At 44.4% G+C, this 11,979-nt stretch overlaps 1 protein-coding gene across 1 annotated transcript; it reads left to right on the top strand.

Moving 5' to 3' along the window:
- The first annotated feature begins 5,629 nt into the window (after nucleotides 1–5,629).
- On the top strand, nucleotides 5,630–9,400 carry PMAIP1 (phorbol-12-myristate-13-acetate-induced protein 1). The gene is made up of 2 exons (XM_077777639.1): nucleotides 5,630–6,090; nucleotides 7,803–9,400. Exons 1-2 carry the CDS (start codon nucleotides 5,744–5,746, stop codon nucleotides 8,164–8,166), a joined length of 711 nt encoding a protein of 236 aa, XP_077633765.1. The 5' UTR covers nucleotides 5,630–5,743; the 3' UTR covers nucleotides 8,167–9,400.
- The last annotated feature ends 2,579 nt before the right edge of the window (nucleotides 9,401–11,979 follow it).

The raw sequence follows: 11,979 nt of genomic DNA, 5'->3' as shown, positions 1-11,979 counted from the left end.
AGCTAACTTAAATACTCAGTGATACTGACTGATTCCCAGAGTTCAACTGATACTTGTTGAACCATAACACTGCCTATTTCTCTTCTGGAATCTTCACAGATGAATAAAGCACAAGCCATGTTTGATGATCAGAAAACAGAAAATAATATATTAGATTTTGGGGGGAGAGAGAGCATGCATGAGCATGTGTTCTAGTGGGGGAGGGGCAGAGGGAGAGAGAGAATCCCAAGCAGGGATTCCCAATGAGGGCTTGATCCCACAACCCTGGGATCATGACCTGAGCTGCAATCAAGAGCCAGAAGCTCAATGGACTGAGCCACCCAGGTGCTGCAAACAGAACAAAATTTGTAGACGAGGGAGAAGAACATGAAGAATAGAAACTCTGAGGGATTAAACAAATTTAAAATGCTTTCCAAATTTTACAATGTGCTTATATGATCCACTAACAGAAATTAAATTTGCTCTCAAACTCCATCCAAGAATTTATCGAAAACTCATTCGGCCTTGTGAGCGAGAAGCTCGGGGGTGGGGTGAAGGACAGGCGTCACATCATAGTCTCCAAGTAGATGTGCAGGACACCCGTGCTTTCTGCGGCTGACAGATGTCCTAAACCTGTTCCCTTAGGAGCCATCTCATTTCTTACCTTAACTGCACTACTCTGGAGCTTTATTTCTGGCCGCTTAAACCCACTGTCAATTTTACTAGGGGTCTTTTGGTTTATAAATTGTGCAAATTGCAAATAGGATGAAAAAATGTATACATAGAAAATTTTAAAAGGCACTTAAAAAAGGGAGGTGTATGTGATGGCTTGAACCATGTCTCTCAAAAAGAAATGCTGAAGGGGCGGCTGGGTGGCTCAGTCGGTTAAGCGTCCGACTTTGGCTCAGTCATGATCTCACATTTCGTGGGTTCGAGCCCCGCGTCGGGCTCTGTGCTGACAGCCAGCTCAGAGCCTGGAGCCTGTTTCAGATTCTGTGTCTCCCTCTCTCTCTGACCCTCCCTTGCTCACGTTGTCTCTCTTTCTCTCTCAGAAATAAACAAAAACATTTAAACAATTAAAAAAAAAAAGAAATGCTGAAGTCTTAACCCTCCATTTCACCGTCTCCTACTCTATTTATGAATGTAACCTTGTTTGAAAATAGGGTCTTTGCAGGGGCGCCTGGGTGGCTTAGTCGGTTAAGCGTCCGACTTTCGCTTAGGTCATGATCTCGCGGTTCGTGGGTTCGAGCCCCGCGTCGGGCTCTGTGCTGACTGCCAGCTCAGAGCCTGGAGCCTGTTTCAGTCTGTGACTCCCTCTCTCTCTGACCCTCCCCTGCTCACGCTGTCTCTCTCTTAGAAATAAAAAAAAAAACAAAAAAAAAAAAAAAAAAAAAAACAAAAAAAAAAACAAAAAGAAAATAGGGTCTTTGCAGATGCAGTCTCATTAAAATGAGACCCCGCGGGGTCAGGGAGGGACCTCAAACAATGACTGGTGTGTCTAGAAGAAATTTGGAAAGAAGGCCACATGGAGACCGAGGCAGAGATCGGAGTGATGTGGCCACAAGCAGAAGAAGGCTTTCACTGCAGGCAGCCACCAGAAACTGAAAGGGCAAGGGGGGGTTTCCTCCCACTGAGACCCTAGAGAGAGCACGGCCCTGCCGATACCAAATCTGGATGTCAGACTCCAGTACTGTGCAGCAATAAACTACTGTTTTAAGATTTTTTTCTTTTCTCTTCTTTTTTAAAGTAATCTCTATGCTCTATGCCCAATGTGGCTCTTGAACTCATGACTCTGAGATCAAGAGCCGCCTGCTCTACCAACTGAGCCAGCCAGGTGCCCCCAAATTTTATCTTTTTTAAGTAATCCCTATACCCAACATAGGAATCGACCCTACAACCCTGAGATCAAGAGTCGCATGCTCCCCTGATGGATCCGGCCAGGCGTCCACACTCCTGTCGTTTTAAACCACTCAGTTTGTGGTGTTTGGTTGTGACAACCTTAGGATACTAATACAGGAGAAAATTATAATTATGCTGAAAAATATCAAGTCTTGTTCTAATAGGATGTGGTCCTATCCTAGTCAGGAAATGTGGGAATCAAAAAAAAAATTTTTTTATTTGTGGGGGGGTTGGTGGGGGGAAAACAGCAGAGGGAGGGAGAGAGAGAGAATCATATACAGGCTCCATGCTCAGCACAGAGCCTAAAACAGGGCTCGGTCCCATGATCCTGGGATCATGATCTGAGCCGAAATCAAGAGTCAGACACTCAACTGACTGAGCCACCCAGGCACCCCATGGAAATGTGGGAATTTTAATAAGGCAGGGGTTGATACTGTCATTGCCCTTGCTGAAGCTACCATCTTGGATGAGAATGGCCACAGTATATATCTTCATGAGTCACACCATTTCCACTCGTAGCTTAGCTAATCTAGTAACATTGCAGCCAGAGTGAACTATCTAGAATGTGATCTATCACCCACGTGCTTAAAACCCTCAGTGGTTCCCTCATGGCCCCCCACATAATACACAAACTTCCTGAGGTGGCTTCCCTCCCCACTCACCTCTCACCTGTTCCTCCTCACACTGCTCTTCAGTCTTTGCTCAGAACATACTTCTTTTCTTTGGTCTCATTGCTTAGCCAATCCCATTTGCGCTTCAGTCTCTTTCTACATAGATGTCCTTTCCTGCTCCGTTGCCCTCCCTGGCCATCCCTCCGTAATTTCCGTGGGACAGCCCTGATGCACATCTTACTGCATCCAACTGTGTCACCCTCTAGCCTTGCTACTTAAAAGTGAGGTCCGTGGGACGGACACTTGGGCATCACCAGAGTTTAAGATGCAGAATCCCCAGCCCAGCTAGATCTTCACCATCAGGTGTGCATTTTAACAGGATACTTGGGTGGTTCTCATGCACACTGGATTTGTGAGATATTGGTCTCTTCAACATAACCTTCATGCAGGTAGGGAACACTGTCTCCCAGAACCCCACACAGTGGCGGCTTAAAGAGAAATGTAATTGATGAAGAACGCATCAGACTCATTTCCTGTTAACAGGCATGCCTTTCAGGAAAAAACAAAAAGAAAAACAAAACCAGAAAAAAAGCAAGTCTCCTTTCATCGGAATACAGAGACTAAGGTCCCTAGCCTATAGGTATTTTGTCACAGTGCTCTTTAAATGCCCCCCCTACACATTTGTCATAGTCTTTGTTTTCCCATCAGATCCTGTTTACTGTATGAAACATGCGAATGACTATTCTATTACTAATCATGTTTTCTGTTCTCTTTGGGGATTTTTTTAAAAGCAATTTTTAAAAACACTCTAATGACAACACAGGCATAGCCAGATTTGCACTGTTACTACTTTTTAGTTTATTGTCAAGTTGTTGCACTGTTATTTTTAAACTTGGTCCATGAAAACTGATACCTGGTAACAGCTTTAAAAATTGTCCTCACAGTTCTTTTTTTCCTCCTCTCCCCCTTCTCTCTCCCCTCTCTTCCCCTTCCCCTCCCTTCTCCTCTTTTTCTTTCATTCAACAGTAACAAGGTATTCTAGTGCTCCATGATAAATCTTTGTGATGTCAGCCCCAGTGGTCAAAATATCCTGATACGGTTCTATTTCTTGCAAGCTCTCAGTAAATGATACATCACTTTTCCAGAGAAATGTGCAGGTAAGAGAGCCTTTCCACACTCAGCTTCTAATTCCCTTAATAGAATGTGAAAGCTGACAGTTTATGAGCCAACTCAAATTCAAAATCTCTTTTTAAAACATTTATTTATTTTTGAGAGAGAAAGAGATACAGCGTGAGCAGGGAAGGGGCAGAGAGAAAGGTAGACAGAGGCTCTGAAGTGGGCTCTATGTTGACAGACTTGAACCCACTAACCGTGAGATTATGACCTGAGCCGAAGTCAGACATTTAACCACCTGAGCCATCCACACTCCCTCAAATCCAAAATCTTAAAAATCCTCCATAAATTGCTGATTTGACCGGCCTCTGAGGCCTATCTCCTCTTACTTCTCTCCCCTCCTCCCCTTCTAGCAAGTTGAATTTGCAATTCGCTAAAAGGCACCACTTGCCTAAGGTTTGTGCCTCGTAGGGGTCAGGTGGCCAACCACCTTTTATAATGATAATGTTCGAGGAGGAGATTGGCACACTCCGTATTGGTAAACAGGTAAACAACCGTAGGATTTGCTTTTCTTTTGTTGAATGTATTCGCTGCGTTTCTGGGTGCACGATTTGGTCAGAAGTTTCCTAATTTATCCCATCAGAATGTTAATGGTGGTCCTTAAGTACTAAGTCAGTCGAAGTGAGCCCTGGGAGAGTCCCCGTGGCTTTGGGCTGTGAAAAAAGATTTGGAGGCAGCATCTCTGCGCAGCGTCCTGGGTCGGGTGGTAACTCCTCAGTTCTGCCCACTATGAACCTACTGTGTTTACCACACTCACAACGGCGTTGTTTAAACTCAGGAGTAGTTTTGCTCCGCGATGGTAGCGTTGTCTATACGTCTGTAGGACCAAGCCATGAATAAATAAATACTCGTAGTTTTGTGTTGATTGGGTGATCTCAGGTAAGTAAACAGGCTCAAACGCCGACTGGGGCCACATCGTGTTAATGGGAGAAGCACCCGTGGGGGTGGGGGGGGGGGAGCCCCCTCCCCAGCTCCCAGGGGGAGAGGCCGCCACGCGTCTAGCCAGCTCTGCTCGGATCGGAAACGGAGCCCGGGTTGTCAGCGCTTCACGTTTTACAAAGGACGCCGGAGATCGGGGCTTTTCACGTCATCTCTCAAGTTTTAAAGGGTGGTGACCGGTTCAAATCTTCAGAAGACATTTTTGCAAATGAAACCCTGAGCCAAACCAAACACTCCTGGGAGCCAGGCAGCCCTAAGTAGCCAATTTGCAACCTCTCCGCTGAACATCGCAGATAATTAGGACCATTCATTAAAGAAAGAAAAAGGAAAAGGAAAAACACACACACACAAACCAAAAACAAAACCCCCCCTGTGATTACTCGGAAGGCCACAGTGGTAAGAACCGCCCCGTAGGGCCCTGACTAAGTTCAGACCCTGGCACGACTCTTGGCCAGTGTTTTCCCACGTGTCAAGTGGCTCTTACGGTAAGAATGACAGCTTTGTGGGGCTGTTCCGTGGACAGAATGAGAAATCGCGTGCCGAAGCCCTTATCACGAATTGGCCCCCAATACCCGCTCTCCAGCCCAAACTGCAACTTCTCTTTATGGTCATGCAATTGTTCAAGGCCCGGCCGGACATCGTGCAAATGACTTCGTATTCCCAGGTGCCTGTTCCTCCATCCCCAAGAGCGCTTGAAGGTTTGCTCTATGGTCCACTCTTTCTGCGTCACTACGCAGCATCCAGGTGGAGTTAATACCGACCTCTCCGGAGAGTATATGCTCCACATAGACCGGATCCGGGCCAAGAACTAGCGCTTTCTCGCCCGCATCTACACACACCAGCACCACTTTCCAAACCAAAACTGCGTTCGCTTGCTTGCCCCGGGGTTTCAAGCAGGTACTTGGCTCACATGCCTCTGGCATCGTCTCTACTGGTAGGAACGTTGTCTTCGTTTCGCCGCCCCGCAACTACCCACACCCTCCGGGCTCGAGCTTTCCTGCTCCGCACTCTTTCCCGGGCNGGTCTCGGTCCGCGCGGGGCTCAGCCGGTCGGCACGCCGCCTAAGGTCGGGCAGGTCCGGGGCGCCTCCGGGAAGCTGCTCGCGGCTTTCACCCAGGACGCGGGAGGAGAGCCGACCGGGGATGCGGATGGCGATGTTGGGGGCAGGAAAGCCTGTTCTCCTTCGAGGCGCTGGCTTCGCAGCCCCGGTTGCCCTGCCCTGGGGCCCCGGGGAGGAAAAGTGCAAGTGCGGGCGACCGTCCCGAGGAGAAAGTCATTGTCACGGCAGGTGGGGGCAGGAGAGCCGCGGGGAGCTGCCTGGCCTCCAGCGCCCGCTGAGACCTCCCTCTTCCTCCCGCGGCGAGGACCCTCGAGGGCCCCGCTCCGAGTGCGGCCACTGTCGCGCCCCCAACACCAAACAGTACCGAACGCTTGATACCATCACGCTGTTCCACAGAGGACTGATGGAGCGTCACAGAGGCCCTGGGAGGTCCGCTGCGGTCAGGGGCCTAGAAAGTTTTGCTTCTTTGTTAAGAATGCAACATTTTAACAGTCGTTATCAGTTGCGGGGGTGGGATAGAAGGACAGGCGTTGGTCCGCAGTGGTGGTTAGTCTATCCACTTTCCCCTCCTCCCACATATAGCCCCATCGGGCAACTTTGCAGACCCCCACCCCCACCCCATAAGTCTTACCAAACAAGGCAGCCATCTGCTAAGGGGCTGTGGCAAGAAGGCAGTAAGGCTCTGGGCTCGATATCCGTCCTACTGCTATTGCATCAGACGATAATGGCCCCCTTTTAAAGTTGGTTTCGCTTTATAGAGCCCATGAGGCTGCTGAGGAAGTGGTGATTGACAATGCCGCTTGGCACCTTGCTGCTCTCTCTGGCTCTCGCTTGGGAGGCGACAAGCTTGGCCTACCCTCTGTGAAGTCCAAGAATTCTGTTTTGGGAAGGCCCCACCTGAGAATAACCTTCCTGCCATTTAATTTCGTTCCCAGTAATAAGGGCCCTCTTAAACTTAATTAGATGGTAATACTTTTTTGATTGAGATATAAGTGACATATGACATTGTATTAGCTTTGATTTGGTATATGTATATATCAAATGATGATTTGATGTATGTATACATTGTGAAAAGATTGCCATAATAGGTTTAGTGAAGATCTGTCACCATCCCTAGTCACAATTCTTTTTTAATACCACATTTACAGAAGTGTAATTAACAAAAAGATTTAGGAAACAATTAGCAGCTATTTTCTGCTCCCTTTTTTGGTGGAAGGGATCATTTTTTTTTGGTAAAACCCTCTTGTAATCCTTTTTCTTAAATTAATATTCGTTTAATTATATCTCATGTCTAAAAAGTAGTACACATGTGAATTAAACATTATATTTTCTGCTTCACTCATAAAGGCAACGGATTGGTACAAATTTGGTTTGTCAAGAGCACCCTTCACATACTGTATGTTAGCCAATTTGACAATTATACTTAAAAAAAAAGATTATTGGCCCTCAAAGAAAAAAAGTATAAAAATTTGGATGAAAAAATTTGGTTTGTAGGAAGAATTTGGTTTACAGTAATATATACATTTACTTTATTTTAGAGAATGTGGGCTTAACGTGGATACAAGATTTTATGAAACTTCTAGAAGATTTCAAAGAGGTTTTTTTTAATGAGGATAAGGATACATTTGGATTTGCCTATGAATGCAGGCATAATGTGAGCTGTGAATTACTGCCATTTAAAAAAGAAATCCTTGAAAACAACAGAACAAAGTTTAGAATTCGACTTCTGCCCCCCCCAACCAACCTTAAGTGAAGAGAGAAAAGAATGACATCATCTGAAGCTGACAAAGTCTCCGTAACTGTGGTGAATGACATAATGACATAAATGTCCATATTTAAAGAAAGACGACATTTGCCTCATCCGGTGTGCATTTAAGAAAAAAGATTTCAAAGTAAAAGTCTTCATCCTTACTGTAACTGTTGTCTTTTTGTTTATGAGTCACGCCATGTCAACGTATGTTGTGTGTGTTCTAATTAGGTAACTTTCTCATGTTCAGAAAAACGGGTGTGCATAGAGCTAAGGTTAAGATTAATGGTTCACTGGGTACATACTCAGCTCGCCTCCTGGATGGGCATATTGACTCTTGTCAGTTACAGTTTGTCATGTCAGCATAATTTTGATGGTTTGCCTTCCTTTTCAGAGCCCGAAGTGGAATGTGCCATGCAGCTCCGGAGATTTGGAGACAAACTGAATTTCCGGCAGAAACTTATGAATCTGATAGCCAAACTCTTCCGCTCGGGAACCTGACTGCACTGGGAGCTTTCAAAGGAGGAGATGCCTTTGAAATGGAAGCTTCCCCAGTAGATGCAAATTTCATCAGTAAGAAGAGAGACTGCCTTGTAATGGAGGAGAATGCGGAGAATCAATTGCTTCTGGATGCCCTTGGAAACCAAGATGGGAGTACATCAGAGACGGATTTCTGTCAGAGATGTCTCAGAAGTCCTTTATCTGGGGCTTGTGAGAACATTATAAAACCACTTTGTTTATTTTTAAATCAAGAATGAATGGAGGAGCTCCAGAAAATAAGGAATGGATTGCTTATACACTGAGTTTTTACTTCGAAAGTTATTCTGGTAGTTTTGCGGAAGGTTGCTACTCAGAGGTGTGGGCAAATGAAGAACTGTGGGCAGATGCGAGAAGGGAGAATGTTCAGTGTTGATTATCACTTTGGGATGACACAAAAGTGCTGTACAGTATTCGGCTTCTAGATTACCTTGTTCAAAGTAGAGATTTCGTTCTGAAAACACTGAATGTCCTCGTGAATGTTGATTCCATAGGTCACTACAAAATATAAAATAATTTGAAAGTGTTTTCCTTCCGACTCAAAATGTATTCCTTCTGTTCAGATGATCCTGCCTTGAATTATGTTCTGAATCTTCACTGGAAAGTCTGTACTTTGAAAAAATGTGCTAGAGCTGTTACATGGTGCCAGTGAGATTTTTGCGGGTAGAATTGTTACCACATAAAGAACATGCGAATTTGCGTACTGAGAAATAATGGGGGGGGGGAAGGGATTTAGGCTTTTTACTACTGTAATTAAGACTTAGTAAAACAAATATTCTACAGTTACTTGATAGGAAAAGGAATGTATTTCTAAAGAAGTTTAGAAAATCTGTAAAATGCCGTTTCTCATATTAGCGTACATCTTACAAGAAGTGATCCTTTAAAGAAATTAAGCATGTTTTACGTAGGATATATTTTTCTTAAAAAAAAGAGAATGGATTGCTCATCCGGAATGAAAGTTTCGTCTCTATGTGTAATTTGCATTATAATAATATGTAGATGCTGAGAAAAGTTTCATGAATTTCCATTTTTTATTAAGAAGCCAGGCTACCAGCAAAGCCACCAGATATATAGAAGAGAAATAATAATATCATGATTGAATTTCAATAAATGAATCTTATTTATTTTACCTATTTATAATTAAAATATTTTTTGTTCAGTTTCAAAACATATTAGTTAAAGTTACATTCTTAGGTTATGAGACAAGGTTTTCATAACTACTTGAACAGTAAGAATGTTTTAATATAGGCTATAGTCACTTTAGATGAAAGATTACCTCAGTATCTGTTTTTCTTCAGTATTACTTAAGGCTGTTAGTTTTATTTAGTTGCGAAGATGTTTTTTGGTCTGTCTAGAGGCAGATAGTTTGCCGATGGGTATTTATGGTCTGTGATTGTATTTATACGTATAAAAGTTGATACTGTAGTTATAAACTATTAAAGATTATCACCAGTCTTTGCTGTGTGTTTACTTTGGTCGTGGAAGCTGCCAGAGTGTTCATTATGAAACCAAAATTGTTTCACCGATTTCCGTCGCAGGCACATGTTAACCACCCCCACCCCCTGGGTTCCAGCTCTTTGGCAGGAGTGGAAAGCAAGGGACATCCAGCATGACATCTGCTGTCAAGGGCCTTACAATTTAATAGAGAGAAGGAAGATATTCATGCCAGGCATGGGTCTTCAGTGCCTTAGAGAAATGCCTGGAGAGTGATTTATTTAAAGGAGCCNCCTAGGCTGCTCTGGGGCCCCGCCAGGCAGTTTCCTTTTTGATGGCCTCACACTTCACCCTTCCTCCGCCCCCACCCTGGGCAGCAAGGATTGCTTCATCGGAAGCTAGTCATGTGCAGAAGTAGGTGTAACTCAGAGTGGCCTTCCTGTTTGGGTGTGAGAACTCCGAAGATCCTCCTAGTTTGTAGCTTGGAGCTAGATCTCATCTTCGTGCTGAAAGCTGGGGAGGTAAACGGCTTCCCTGAGCTGGGGAGGGAGAGGCGAGGAGCTTCAGGAGGAGGGTGCCCAAGTGAGAGGGTGACAGCCAGGGACCCAGGATGCAGGGCTGCCCCGGAGCATCTCAGGAGGAGGGCTTGGGGGCGGGGAGATTGATGGGCTCCATAGAGGGTGGGGCCAATCTGCCGCTCTTCTCTGGAAGAGAAACTCCGTCCCAGTGTCTCTGCATCGCCAGAATCGAACCCTTGGCGTTGATTCGATTTGCTAAAAGCACCCCTGCTGCTCTTTCATATAAGGAGTCACGGGAAAGCTTGGACACAACTCACAATCTTCTGATTTCAGAACTATTTCCTGAGAACTCTCTTTCTCTTTTTTTAATTTTTTAAATGTTTTATTCATTTTCTGAGACAGAGCATGAGCGGGGGAGGGGCAGAGAGAGAGGGAGACACAGAATCTGAAGCAGGCCCCAGGCCCTGAGCTGTCAGCACAGAGCTGGACATGGGGCTCGAGCCCATGAACGTGGAGATCATAACCTGAGCAGAAGTCAGATGCTTAACTGACTGAGCCACCCAGGTGCCCCCCTCCCCACCTCAGAACTCTTCATGTAAAAGAATGACCAGGATGTCCACATCTTTGTAATTGTAAATGGCGACTAACAAAAAGCTACCAGGGATTTTTTTTAAAAGGATTTATTTATTTATTTTTTATTAAAAATATATTTAAAAAGGGGCGCCTGGGTGGCTTAGTNCTCCCCCTCTCTCTGACCCTCCCCTGCTCACGCTGTCTCTCTCCTAGAAATAAATAAAAATAAAAAATATATATATATATTTAAAGTGTATTTTATTTTGAGAGAGAGAGCAGAGGAGGGACACAGAGAGAGAGGGAGAGACAGAATCCCAAGCAGGCTCCATGCTGTCAGTGCAGAATCCTATGTGGGGCTCAAACTCATGAACCATGAGATCATGACCTGAGCAGAAACCAAGAGAGCATGCTTAACTGACTGAGCCACCCAGGCGCCCCTGACTTGCATTTATATTTAAGAGAAAATTATGACTTGTATATTTGAAAAGTCACCTAGCAATGGCAAAGTGCTGTTAGCAAAATGGATACATAAAAATACAATTTTGCTTCTGAATTATTTCTAGTTAGTTTACAAACTGAATAAGAAAAAATTCACTGCATTTTGCACAAACAGTTCGCAATCCTTCACATTAACAAAATTACTGTCATTCTCGCCACGGAAAGTGGAGGTGAAGGCTTCCCAGGCTTTGTGTCTTAGATTAAAGCAATAGCGAATCACAGGAGCAGAGCACAGCCTCTCACCTTTAAACTGTGGCAAAATGATGGAACTTTGTGGGGGGAAAAAAATCAGAAATGCAGTAATACCAGAATTAAGAAGCTATGACCATCACTGAGGGAACTGAAGAAGATCTAACCACAGAAACTTCATTCTGAATCCTAAATATACTAAACCATTTAAAAATTAGTGCCTCTGGGGCACCTGAGTGGCTTAGTCAGTTAAGCCTCTGACTCTTGATTCCAGCTCAGGACATGATCTCACAGTTCAAGAGTTTGAGCCCCATATTGTGCTCTGTATTAATGCTGTAGTGACTGCTTGGGATTCTCTCTCACTCTCTCTCTGTCCCTCCCCTGCTTGCACACTGATTCTCTATCTCTCAAAAACAAACAAACAAACACCTTAAAAAAATAAAAAGTGCCTCAAATTTCGAGAAAGCTAACACCTATACGTTGTTCATTCTCAAGTTTTATAAACTTCTTCTGAAGCTATGTCCTTGTATCATTTGAATGTGTCCTCAGGTAAAAATGGGCTATGCTTCGAGGGATAACATGACATGCTTTGATAAACTTTCTTATGTTGGTAGTTTTTTTTTTAAGTTTATCTATTTAAGTAATCTGTACACTCAACGTGGGGCTCAAATGGCATGGTCCCCGGGCTGAGCCAGCTAGGTGCCCTCTCCTATGCTGATAGTTTTATTTGAGATGTTTTTTTATCAGCTCTCCTTCCAACATTAATCAAGAAAACATGTGTCTAATTGTGTAATTTACATTTACACAAACAATTTAAGAGAA

The sequence above is a fragment of the Crocuta crocuta genome, unplaced genomic scaffold (genome assembly GCF_008692635.1).
Source record: "Crocuta crocuta isolate KB4526 unplaced genomic scaffold, BGI_CrCroc_1.0 scaffold36, whole genome shotgun sequence".
Classification (NCBI taxonomy): domain Eukaryota; kingdom Metazoa; phylum Chordata; class Mammalia; order Carnivora; family Hyaenidae; genus Crocuta; species Crocuta crocuta.
Note: the sequence above shows the minus strand (reverse complement) of the source record. Positions and strands in the feature narration are given on the sequence as shown.